This window comes from Sorex fumeus, unplaced genomic scaffold, assembly GCF_029834395.1.
Source record: "Sorex fumeus unplaced genomic scaffold, SorFum_2.1 ptg000035l, whole genome shotgun sequence".
Classification (NCBI taxonomy): Eukaryota; Metazoa; Chordata; class Mammalia; order Eulipotyphla; family Soricidae; genus Sorex; species Sorex fumeus.
This window is the reverse complement of record NW_026606092.1, coordinates 9,783,684-9,797,712: the sequence shown is the minus strand read 5'-3', so window position 1 is coordinate 9,797,712 and position 14,029 is coordinate 9,783,684. Positions and strand designations below refer to the sequence as shown.

At 35.9% G+C, this 14,029-nt stretch overlaps 1 protein-coding gene across 1 annotated transcript in view; it reads left to right on the top strand.

The window, feature by feature from the left end:
- Positions 1-11,921, top strand: part of GALNT13 (polypeptide N-acetylgalactosaminyltransferase 13) — a 687,813-nt gene extending 675,892 nt beyond the window's left edge. Inside the window, 1 exon segment of the mRNA XM_056117614.1 lies at positions 11,532-11,921. Coding sequence (XP_055973589.1) covers positions 11,532-11,672 — 141 coding nt within the window. The 3' untranslated portion in view covers positions 11,673-11,921.
- The last annotated feature ends 2,108 nt before the right edge of the window (positions 11,922-14,029 follow it).

Below are 14,029 nucleotides of genomic sequence, written 5' to 3'. Positions count from 1 at the left end.
AGACTTCAATTAAGTTAACACTTTTTCACATAAATATTTTTCTTATATTTAGTAATAAAGATATTCTGTGTTCAACATTATCTAGATAAGCAGGTGATTATGGTTTATCTGATTATGAACTCTAGATATACTTATTCTTATAGAAATTAATGCCAATTGTTTCTCCTTTAATTTGGATGAAACTAAGCAGGTTAGTAATTAATACAATACACAACCATACATTTGACTTGGTAACATTTTGTAATGTAATTAATTAATTGTGTTCAACTTGGAAAGAATGTAGGCATCATTAGCAAAACTTAAAAATACCTACCTTGTCTACAATCGCTTGAATAAATTAATGAAGACTCCAGTGCTATAAAAACGCATTGCCCGGGCTAAAACGATAATACAGTGGGTAGAATGTTTGCTTTGCATGCACCAGACCCATGTTCCATCTTCAGGATCGAATATGGTCCCACAAGTAGCATCAGGAGTAATTCCTGAGTGCAGTATTAGGAGTAAGCCATGACCATGGCCAGGTGACACCCAAAAACAGAGAACGAGAGTCAGACAGACAGACAGAGAGAGAGAAACAGAGACAAAGAGAGAAGCTCATTGCCACTGCGTTCAATCAAAAGAAAAAATTCTTACATTTTATCACTCTAAATTTTTTTAATTTATGAAAGTCTGAAATCTATTCAGTCTAATTATTCAGAACTCTATATTCCATTTGAACATTACAATTGTGTTCCAATCAATTCAAAATTTATATTTTTCTTGCAATAAGTGCACATAATCACACTTCTTTTTTAACAGAGAGACAGCTGCATACAGTGTGAAAATCTAATTTTAGATCAGATCACTTATGCTTAACAAACACTATGCAACAAAAAGGAGTAAAATAAGATGCTAAAATAAATCTTGTTTTTCATGTGACTGAGCAAGTTGACTGAGAAAATACTTATTATGAAGTTGAAAACCATCTATATCAAGTATTCCCTAGAATCATAATAAAAGGCTTTTCTTCAACAGGTAAATATGATGAATTAGTATTTACAGAAAACACAGAAACTTCTATTTAGGTTTACTTAATCCTACCTCTTTTATTTATACCAGAAGGCAGGTAAATGGGAATATAATTTCAAGGTAAGTGATAGAAAACTAGCAAAATAGCCCCTTTTCTGTATAGTATTCCCAATAGAAACCATAGGCTTAATTTCCCTTTTGGTATCTGTGTACATCAGACTGTTTACTACCTCTGCATATTCCCACTGGTACATAGCTGTGATTCCTTGTGTAGAATTAATTAGTGAATAGGACTTTCTGCTGTTTAGTACTGCATTTTGTTAATTGTTTGTGAAATACACTTTTTATTTTTTATAATGACCATTTTCTATTCTACCAAATGCACAGATAACCTTGGCAAGACATATACTTTTGGATAGCAATTTTCAATATTAATATTTAAATAATTATTGTTCTAGATTTAATCAATAGATGAAATCTATTGTCTTGCTACTAAATTAGAATAGTCAGTTTATTTTCACTTTGTTTATCATACATATAATAACCTTAGTTTCATTTAAAAATTCTTATGCAATCTTCTAAACCTGTATTATTTACTCCTCAATAAATCATACATCATCTTTACTTGTTCATTAAGATATGTTTTTAGCTTGGTACTTTTTAATTTGAACAAAGATATGATCTATTATTCTATAGTTCTTCTTTTGCTTTCAGAAATATTCCACCTGAAATTTGCTTTCAATAATAGTAATATTCTAGTTAAAGTTAAGGATATATCATGACCCATCTTTCATCAGAAAAACATATAGATATGATTAAGTATGTTAATATCCTTACATTTTTTCCTATGTAGCACTGTCCTCCCCTTGTTCATCTATTTGCTCAAGTGGGTACCAGTAACATCTTCATTGTGAGACTTGTTGTTACTGTTTTTGGCATATTGAAATGTCACGGGTAGCTTGTCAGGCTCCACTGTGCGAGCAGGATACTCTCAATAGCTTGCCCGGCTCTCCGAGAGGGGCAGAGGAATCAAACATGGGTCAGCTGCATGCAAGTCCAACATCCTACCTGCAGTGCTATCGTGTCAGCCCACCACACATTTACACACACACAATTAAAAAGAAACCACAATCTGTTTTTAATGCCCGTATAATATATATATATATATATATATATATATATATATATAATGTGGAAGAAAATTAAATCCTGGCTGTTGGATTTCTCAAATTATTCTTTCTTTAAATTTTTTTATTCTTTCAAAGTGGATTTAAATAAGCGTGAAGGCTTTGTGGTTTCCTGGGGTGCTGCTTATATTTGGGATCCCTCTGAGTAGCAGGTTTTGGGACTTGTATTCCCACTAGAAAGGCAGAATGATGCTGCATCTGAGAGTTAACACCTGGGAACCATACATGCCATGAGAGGATTTTTTTTTAAATTTTTTATTATTATTAGTGAGATATCATGAGGTACAGTTGCAGACTTACACATTTTTGTACTTGTGTTTCAATTATACAATGATCAAATACCCATCCCTCCACCAGTGCCCATTTCTACCACCACGGATCCCAGTATCTCTCCCACCTCCCATTCCCCCATCCCACCCTGCCTCTGTGGCAGGGCATTCCCTTTTGTTCTCTCTCTCTCAACATCAGACCGGAATCCATAAGGTACATTGATGAAGAAGTTGGCAAAACTCTCCATGACATAGAAGCTAATGGTGTTTGCTCCATTTCTTTGAAGAATGTCATGGGTATCCTAATAGGGACGACGTTGAATTTATACAGTCCTTTGGGAAATATTGTCATTTTGACAATGTTAATTCTCCCGATCCATGAGCAGGAAATATCTTTCCATTTCTTCGTATCCTCTTTTGTTTCCTGAAGTAGCATTTTGTAGTTTTCTTTGTACAGGTTCTTTACTTCCTTAGTTAAGCTGATTCCTAGGTACTTGATTTTCTGGGGCACAATTATAAACGGGATTGTTTTCTTCATGTCACTTTCTTCTCTTTCACTATTTGCATATAGGAAAGCCATGGACTTTTGGGTATTGATTTTATATCCTGAAACTTTACTATACAAGCCTATTGTTTCTAGAAGTTTCTTGGTAGAGGTTTTAGGGTTCTCTAAGTATAGTATCATATCATCTGCGAATAGTGAGAGCTTGATTTCTTCCTTTCCTACCTGAATGCCCTTAATATCTTTTTCCTGCCTAATTGGTATTACAAGTACTTCAAGTACTATATTGAACAGCAGTGGAGAGAGTGGACATCCTTGTCTCGTCCCTGATCTTAGAGGGAAGGCTCATGAGAGGAATTTTTAAATGTTTGAACACTTGAGTAACAAAGACCAGAGCTGTGCCCTGATATTTTCATTTCTGAGAGTCATGCTTCAAATTTTTAAAAAAATTAATTTAATTTTGAATTTTTTCTATATAATTTTTAATGGAATTACTATGAGATACACTATGAGATACAGCTACAAAGTTATTCATGATTTGGTTTCAATCATACATTATTCCAACAGCTAACCTTCAACAGTGTACATTTCCCATCACCAATATCACCAGTTTCCCTCCTGCCCCCACGAGGCTGCCTCTATGGCAGACACTTTTATTTTCTCTCTTTCTCTCTCTCTCTCTTTCTTTTTCACTCTCACTTTTTTCCCTTTTTTCCCATATAATTTGTACAAATCGAAACATGCTGTCATAGTTTATCAAATGCCTGCTGCCACATTACAAATAAAACTAATAATACTTAGGGTTCATATCACCCTATTTTTTAGTCAAAGTTTATTAAAGGTCTATGAAAGATACTTGGAGATCTGCTGTATGTTAGCTCTATGTCACAGTGTCTTCAAAACTGAGTTGACATGATAACTACCTGAAGTTGTGAAATACTTAATGCAAACAAGTGGTTTGCAATGACAGCAAAGAACACCAGAAAGAAAAATAATATACAACTAATATAAAATATGCAAATTTTGAATGAAGACTATAGAATAATATAGCTGCCAATAAAAATGAAAAAGTTCATTTACATTAATGAAGGGGCTGGAGCGATAGCACAGTGGGTAGGGCGTTTGCCTTGCATGTAGCCAACAGGACCAACCTGAGTTCGATTCCTCCGCTCCTCTCAGAGAGCCTGACAAGTTATCTAGAGTATCTCACCCACACAGCAAAGCCTGGCAAGCTACCTGTGATGTATTTGATATGCCAAATACAGTAACAAGTCTCACAATGTTACTGGGCCTGCTCAAGCAAATCGATGAACAATGGGAGGACAATGACAGTGGCACAAAGGAAAACACAAATGTTTTATGAGTATTTTTAATGAAAAATACTTATCTCAAGAGGGTTACTTAAAACTATCATATTTTCTGGTTTATGAATCTTTAGAATTTCTTAGAAAATAAACTTCTTTGCCTTCTATGATCATTTATGTGAAACATTTTTGGGGCAGTATGACAGCAGTATTTTTAAAGAAAAAATGTTTTATGTTCTGAAAGTACATTTCTTAAGAATAAGCAAAAGTGAGTTTTGTTTATAGTTACATGGAAGGAAAATCAAATTTTATTTTTCTTTTTAATATCAAATCAAATTCAAAAGCAGTGGGACCTATGATGTTAATATGGCATTAACCAAGTACAACTTAAGAAAAAGAAAAATCACTAGATGTAGAGGATAACTGAAAATAGAGAATCATCAAACCTAAAAATTTTAGAGTGAAGATAGAAAATTCAACTGTGGTTTAAATGTATGGAAAATAGGTCTGCAAGTGGTAGAGAACTTGCCTCACATATGTGAGCTGTGAATTCAATCCCTAGCAACACACACACACACACACACACACACACACACACACACACTAAACAAAACATTTTTTAAAAAATCTCCTTAACAAATCAAGCTACATAATGGTTTCATTTTAAAAATAAAATTTTATATGTTAGCTTTCCTACTCCAGTTTGCTGTAGAACATATATCCTTGAAAGGTAATTCCAGTGATTTGTATCCATTAAGCTGTCCAAAAGATGTCATTTAGTGTCCAAATTTATTTTCTGCATTGGACTTCACTAAAAGTTCAAATCAATAAAGTTATAAAGTGCCTTTAGTTGGCAGGGAACAGTCTTAATTTTATAGATGGCCATGGTCCCAGAAGTTAAGTCAATGGGAAAGATAAGAAACACAACATTAAGAGGAAATGGAAATAAAATTATAAATGAATTAAGAAATACATTTAGAGATTTAGGTAAGATAAAACCCTACATGGAGTTCAAATTTTCTTAAGTTTCCTCTTTCTTAACCTTCTAATCCACATTAAGATAACTATCTCGATCATCACGACCACCCTGTTGTTCGTCGATTACCTCGAGCAGGTGCCAGTAACGTCTTCTTCGTCCTAGCCCTGAGATTTTTTTTTTAAAGTGCCATATTCAAGGCTTTTTCAGGGTTAGGAGAATGAGACCCATCATTGTTACTGGTATTTGGCATATTGGGTATACCACGGGGAGTTTGCCAGACTCTGCCGTGTGGGCAGGTTACATTTGGTAGCCTGCCAGTTTGTCCAAAATAGGAATGAGATGATAAGATGTCGCGCGGCCGCTTCCGGGAGCTGAGTGTGATAATCTCTGGATCCTGGCCGTTGTTGGAGTTACACGGCAGTTGGTGGGTGTAACTGTCTAGTTATTGGCAGGTCCAGTCCCAAACAGTGCAGGCTTGGAGATCTCAGCCCCGGGTCCCACACACCTGGGTTCCTCTGCCGGTTCTTTTATGCGTGAGGCTCATCCAAGTATGTGGAGAGTGGTCCCAGTATGGCCTTGGCTGGACCCCGGAGGTCTTCAGCTGTTGGGCCCTGGTGGAGACAGTCAGGCACAGGGTAGGAGACTCTGCCTTGTTCTCTCCCGGGAGCTGAGTGTGATAATCTCTGGATCCTGGCCATTGTTGGAGTTACACGGCAGTTGGTGGGTGTAACTGTCTAGTTATTGGCAGGTCCAGTCCCAAACCGTGCAGGCTTGGAGATCTCAGCCCCGGGTCCCACACACCTGGGTTCCTCTGCCAGTTCTTTTATGCGTGAGGCTCATCCAAGTGTGTGGAGAGTGGTCCCAGTATGGCCTTGGCTGGGCCCCGGAGGTCTTCAGCTGTTGGGCCCTGGTGGAGACAGTCAGGCACAGGGTAGGAGACTCTGCCTTGTTCTCTCCCGGGAGCTGATAACTATAGCAGTACATATAAGGAATCCTTTTAACACCACTCAAAAAACTGTGAAAATAGTTTGAGTACCATATCATAAAAATTAAAGCAATATCTTTTATTTTTTGTGACTCCTGATTACTCTTTTTTAAAAATTTTTATTAGTGAGACACCATGAGTTATAGTTGGAGGCCAGCCACACATGATAGGGTAAAAGGTAGCTTAGGTAGAGAAGGGTGTTGGGAGGATTATCCCAGGATGGGAGAAGCATGCTGAAAGTAGATTATAGACCAAAAATTATTGCCACTCAATGCCTCTTTTAAAACAATATCTTAAAGCTAATTTATCCTGGATTGGTTTCTGGTTCTCAGTTAAATTTAAGGCATAGGGCTGGAGCAATAGTACAGGAGTAAGGTGCTTGCCTTGCATGGAACTACCCTGGGTTCAATCCTCTACACTCAATATGGTCCCCTGAACACTAGGACTGATCTCGGAGTGCAGAGCCTGGGTATGGTCTAAAACAACAACAAAACCCCAAAAATGTGGAGCTTAAGAGTGAAGAAACCAAAGAACATAATTAAAAACCCTTGAATCAATTGAACAACTCCACTCATCAAATAACTCATTTAGCACTAAAAAAGTTTTACCAATAGAATGAACACTTGGGAATGTAACTTTTTCTATCACCAAAATTATTTTCTGTCCAAATTATGTCATCATTTGATCTCAATGCCTTCTCCATATTCTCAGCATTGGCTTCATTTGCTCCTACAAAATATAGTTGATATTGAAGTCACAAAAAGATGCAGCTCACAGCTTCATGGATACAATTATTGTGACTTGTGCCTTTCATCCTTATCCAGTAGAAATAGTATGTTGCCAAGAATGATTGATTGATTACTGCCTTTGTACTTCATTTTGTCATTATTCATTATTTTCTTTGTCAAACAGACCCACACTCTTCTTCATTTAATCACCCAGTCCTGTCTCTCAATAAGCAAAGTAGCTCATGGCTCCCAACATCCTGCAGTGGAAACGTGCAATGAGAGCCCTTTGCAAAAATGGATACTAAGAAACTATTCAAGAATGGAAGTTATTAGAAATGTTTTTGCAAATTCTACTGATTATATTCTCTAATTATCTTTAGAGGAATGTGCTGCAGATTTTTATTAAATTTGTTATATTCTATTGTTGAAATATGTGAACGGCTTCAATTTATTTTTTTATTTTTTTATCTCTTGGCTCATTTAGAGGCTGTGGATATTAAATGGTGTTTAGTCTGTTATTAATAAAATTTTCAGTTTTATATTTGTTTCTGATATGTATAAAGAAAAATATATTTTATGGAAAATATTATGACATTGGTTCATTTTTAGGCTGACAGTAGTCATAGCTATATGACAATAGGTTTTGCTTTACGTTTATTTGATTTCCACTTTGCTATAAAAATAATATAGCTAAGATATGATTGAGGGCTATTTATAAAATTTTCTAGCATTTACTCAAATACTTTATGTTAATATTGTGTATTCTTTCTAGAATTTATTATTTAGACTTGAAACTTTATGCAAATGTATTGGTGAATTTCAACTTATATGTAATTTTCAGAAGTCTTTGAAGTAAATTATTTCTAAGAATTTATGGTTGGTTAAGTAGTATGATTATTATAATATTTTTTCAATTGTTGCTTTTTCTTTAACACTTGGACAATTTGTACATATCTTATCAATAATAAGAAAGAAGGAAATCTGACAGTGAGGGGCTTTGGCATGGCTTAGTGGCAAAGTACCCGTTTTACAAGCATGAAGTCAGGAGTTAGATCCCTGGTGCAACCTGCATATGACCATAAAGGTCCTGGCATTACTGCTGCTTGAAACCCCAGGTGCTACAATGTTTTTTGCTCTTTATTACACCACTGCCAAGTGTGTGCAAATATCACAGCTAAAGCATCTAACTTTCACCAAATATCAAAACTAAAAAATGTTCAAGCACTCAGCACCTAAGCCAACTGTGTGACCTTCTACACGTGACTCTTAAGTGCGTGATCCTTTGTGAACCCTCCAATCAGAATGTGTACAAGCATCACAATTAAAGAGGACACTGCACATGTGCAAATGCCACAGCAAAAGTGTGCCACCCTCAGCGAGCATCTCGACCAAGTGTGTCAGCACAACAAACACATGGGAGAGTGTGATCCCAAGCTATCACCACAAACAACAACCAAAATAACAACAAATGGAATGGGAGGGAGAAAGAATGAGATTTCTTAGAATCAGTTTGTAATTTGAACATGTATTCCATTGTATTTAGTGGGGGAGCAAAAATTCACACTCAGGTTTATTAGCATTTCTAGTGAACAACATCTTAAAGTAGAGATTTTTTTGGTGGTTATCTTTGCCACAGTTACTTTGGGCTATTAATAAATATATTCAAAGAAAATATTTATGAAGAGTCAGAGAGACAGCAGCATGGGTTGAGCACATCCTTGGATACTTAGCATGTGGGAGATCCAGATTTAACATCCAACACCACATGATTTCCAAATAGTACTGGGGGGTTACTCCTGAGTATGAAACTGGTAGTAGCCCCTGAGCACTGTCAGGTGTGGCCCAAAAATGGAGGGGAGGGAAAAAAGGCAGGAAGGCAGAAAGGCAGGAAGACAGGATGGCAGGAAGGCAGGAAGGCAGGAAGGCAGGAAGGAAGGAGAAGGAAGGAAGGAAGGAAGGAAGGAAGGAAGGAAGGAAGGAAGGAAGGAAGGAAGGAAGGAAATATTTTTTAAGAAAATGTGGCTGATATTTTAAAATTATTATTTATGTAGTTGATAATCAATATTCAATCTGTCCTTAAATGCGTGTACGTCTCTTTACAATATCTAACAGAAGTAAAGAAGGGTAAGTAGTTTTTTTGAAGGACATTTAAGAACCAGGGAGATAGCTCACCATTCAAGAGTGCATATAATGTGAGTTCAGCCTCCAAAATGTATCCACTCTTCAAGGCAATCAGGTGTCCCGAATCATCAGTACTCATAACTAGGCCCAAGAAGCAACCCATTGAATCATGGGCCTGGTTGACTTATGTGTCACATAGAGTTGCCTGGGGCACTGATTGGGGACCTCCATCCCCTTATCAGTCAAAAAAAAATCAAGGATAGAAACAGAAATGAATTGTTTGTTAATTTGAGTACTTTCTTTAGAAAATGTTTTTGTTTTGAACCTGCTTAAATTTTGCAGTTGATCTGTAGTCAACCATATGAAATTTGGCACCATTTATATAGATCAGCGGCCAAAACTCAGAGACTATAAGAACCAGCTCCCGGAAGAGAACAGTGCAGTCTCCTGCCCCCGTGCCTGGCTGTCCTCGCTGGGACCCCTTGGACGGGAGTGGGTTGAGCTTTCCTCCCCGCCCCGACTAGGGCTCCGCCTGCCGAAGACCTCCAGAACCAGCCACCACCATGCTGAGACCACTCTCCGCACACATGAAGGTACTGGCAAAGGGACAAAGACACACGGGTTCCAGGGCCGAGATCTCCAAGCCTATTCGGATTGGGGCTGAGCATCCTCCACCCAGATCCTCCAATTCCAGTAAGAATTTGGAGACTCAGAGACTATAAAAACCAGCTCCCGGAACCGCGCGGCCGCGACAGCTTATTTTGACATCTTATTCCTACTTTGGACAAACTGGCAGGCTACCGAATGTAGCCTGCCCACACGGCAGAGTCGAGCAAACTCCCCATGGCATACCGAATATGCCAAATACCAGTAACAATGATGGGTCTCATTCTCCTAAAGAGCCTTGAATATAATCTCAGGGCTAGGATGAAGGAGACGTTACTGGGGCCTGCTCAAGGCAATCGACGAATAACAGGATGATTTGTGTTGTGTTTGTGTGATTATATAAATCAATTCCTTTCTTGTCTTTCTTTGGCTATTTCTTCTTTTTACCATATGCTCGTTGGTTCTATGTATTGAAAAAAAGCACAAAAAAGGCTTTAATCTTTACATCTCTTTAGTATCTAATAACTTTACTCTTTTAATATCCTGCTTGTTGTCTGTTTACGCATCATCTATCTCTTCTCAGGATGATGCAGCCCAGGGTGTTTGCTATCCTAATTCAAATAAGCAGCATTTCTCCATTATGTTTATTGATGCTCCCCACCCTGTTATTCACATTCTAATGTAATATAATTTTAGAAGCCAAAGAAAGAGTTTCCTACATTTAATTTTATTATTTTACAACAAAAAGTGTATGTGATATGTTTCGTTTTTGTTTTCCGTTTTTCAACATATAGTAGCAAATACAACCTTCCATATATTTGAACAATTCTGCTTGAAGACTCTTTTATAAAGACTGGTTATACGGTTTCCTATAAAGCTTCACAAAATTACTTTTGTGTAAATGCATATATCTAATCAGTGTGTATAAATTTTTCTGCATAAAGCATGTAGACTTAAACTTCACCGAATTACATTTGTGTAAATGCATACATCAAATCAGTGTGCATAAATTCCTCTGCATAAAGCATGTAGACTTAAAGTTTTGATCAGAAAAATCCAAAATTTGTGACTTAGAAATGTTAGTGTGAATTAATAATAGAAGGCTTGGAATTGCTTGCTAACAGGATGCATTGATTGGAATTTTATTAAGAATTTGGGTGCTAAGAGAATGTTTATTACTTGTTGCTATCATAAAGTAACTAAAGTATAGAATCAGTGCTTGTAAATACGATCACACTATCCCTGTTTTCATTTTTTATATTTATGTCAATATATATTTAGTATTTCTAAAACTCAAGCCACAATATGGCGAGCACAGTGAAGACAAATCCTGTTTCTCTGAGAATGACTCTTGCACTGAATGTCTCAGTCACTCATAGCTGCTAAAGCTTCTCCTTTATTTTTTAAAGCAGGAACAGTTTTGTTCATTTGGGTCACAGCTGTGACATCTCTCTGCATGTTTACTAAATGGTTACTGAATAACATATGCCTAAGAAAACTAAGCTTTTGTCAGAGATTGCTAATATTTATATCCCACAAATGAAGTTCAAAAACGGGCTTTTTTTTTTTTGCAGAGTAACCTAAAATCTTGGCAATGTACAATGAATGTCAGCCAATTCCTCTAACCATCTGTAAATAAAGGGATACTAACAATGCATCAAAATAATAGTGAAAAATGTTTCATAATTGATTCTGTTACCTGTGGATAGTTCCTCTTACAAACAGAATACCAAGTTAATACTAAAAGGAAACAGCTGAATTTTTAAAGAGGAGAGTTCATGATTTGTGCTAGGAAAGAAAAAGATGAAATAGATTGCACTGACTCTTGGCTATCTTTTATAGAGACTCACGTTGAAACATGTGAACAGTAACCAGTGTCTGGATGAACCTTCTGAAGAAGACAAAATGGTGCCTACTATGCAGGACTGTAGTGGAAACAGATCACAACAATGGCTGCTAAGGAACATGACTTTGGGGGCATGAAGACCATTTCTCTCCAGTCATGAAAATTTCTACATTTCTGATTTTCCCATGATTTCACTTAGGGAAAAGCATTGAATTTGCTAAATTTAAGAAAAACGTTTGAAAATTCTTTTAATATTCTAAAACACAGCTGTTTATAATTCATTTTTAGGAATATTTGCTTACTTCCCTACCAAATTTTTATCTCATCAAAAAAGCACATAAAATATAAAGTAACATCAAACTGTTATTAAATATCAGAACAACTTGAAAAAAAATGTTTGCTTAAAAAAATTCCTTATTGTCCTCATCTCATAGGATTAGTTGTGGGTGGGGTAATTTTTAATTTTCTTGTTATAGTAATTAAAAGAAGACAATGTAAAGGCCTTAGAAAATACCTTCATTATGAAATATTATTATTGTTTTATAAGCTCACTGTTTCTACCAGATCTTCATGTAAACATGTTGGAATTCTGTGTCAAGAAAACACATTGAATTATGCCTTAGCAGTGAATTTATCATTCAAAATAAGTTCCCAGTTTTGTACAAGGAAAAAAATTAAATTTGATACTGACTTCTTAGAGTCCTTATAAAAGCATCATACTTGAATAAAGAAAAGAGTATTTGAAAATTAAATTAGATATACTTAAACCCAGAAGAACTTTGCTAGGAGTTGATGAGAACAAGATGAAGCTAAATTACTAAGTTAGATGACTTTTAAAGATAACATGTATTCTTCTCAATCACTGCTAACACATCAAGGCTAACAGTTACCTTGGTCCCTGAGTTGATATCCAAAATTCAAACTTTAACCTCTGTCTTTGTCTCACGTAAACTGGAAAGTCCTTATTCATTCTGGAAACTGACTTGCCACATAAGTTGCAGAAAATTATTGGTGAAAGGTGAATTATTAACTTAATTTTCATGCTCCTGCATTTAAATATTTTATTCAGCTTATTTTTACCATTTAAGTTTTGTATTTAAAAAATGTTGCATTGCTACCACTTGTTCATTGCTATGATGCAATATCTAAAGTTTTCATCACCAGGGGACCGAATCCATCCACAAATATTAAAATTATCTTTTAACTAAACTGCTGGATACCACTTGCTTCAAATTATAGTTTTAATAACACAATTTGTATTTCAGCTTACTTCACATATTAAAACTCTTGTGTTTGATGCATAGGAGTATAGTCATGAAAAGAAAAATTTATCAATGAAATTTGATAATAAATTTTAATATTTAGCACCATTTCAATTAGCATAATTTGCTCTAAATGTATAATTTATTTATTATGGTTATACTTAGCAATTAGGAAATATTTGAGGGGGGAGTGGAAATAAGCATTCTCTTCTGTAATAGAAGATACCAAGTGTTTGGTCCTTAGAAAGTTACAAAAAATATGAAAAAGCTATGATAAAAAATATGAAACATTTTGACCACACTCAGTCTAGAAAAACTTTGGCTCTCTGTCTGTGCCTATGTCTGTCTTTCTCTTTTCCTTTCTTCCCCTTACATGTGCACGCACACACACACACATGTGTACCCCCAACACACACGCATTACCCCCAGCACACACACACATGCACACACATGTACCCCCAACACACACACATGTATCCCCCAACACACACACACACACACACACACACGACTTCTTAAAAATGAAAAGAAAGGAGGGTACTTTATCAAATTCAGTACAATCCTTTAGATTTTTCCAGTGATACCACTCCTTCTTTTGGATTCTTCTAATTCACCTCTAAAATAAAGATTTATATAGCTTGAAGCATTTTAGGCTTACTTCTTAAGATATCCATCCCCATAAGCGAAAGTTTGACTGTAAAGTCATTTATTTTTCTGAGGAGAGAATCCATGGCTTAGAGCAAACTTTAAAGAAAGTTATAACTTTCCAAAATCATTGAACCATTGCCTTGAATTGCTAATAGTCTCTGAGGCCCTACTTACGAATCACATTTTCCACTTGTACTCCCATTTTCTCGCCATCACTCTTGCCTGACCAAAATATGATAAAACGTCCCTGCACCTCACAGTTCTTTAAACTTAAAAGTTTACATACAGTCATCCATACTTCTTATGAACTAATCCAGCAAAACACTTACCAGTGACAAATTTTTCAAAATAGAACTACTTCATTATAGCTGAATTTCAGCACTTATTTTAAATATTGACATTTTCTGATGGTATAGTAAAAGTATACAAACAGCAGTGATTCCTTAAATATTAATGCAGCTGTGTTCATTCTCATGGTTCTCCAGGGACATCCATAAACAAATTTCTTGGAGCAATTGTTAAGTCCTTGCAATCATGAACAACAGCCATAAACACAGGCAGGTACACACATATACAACCATGCT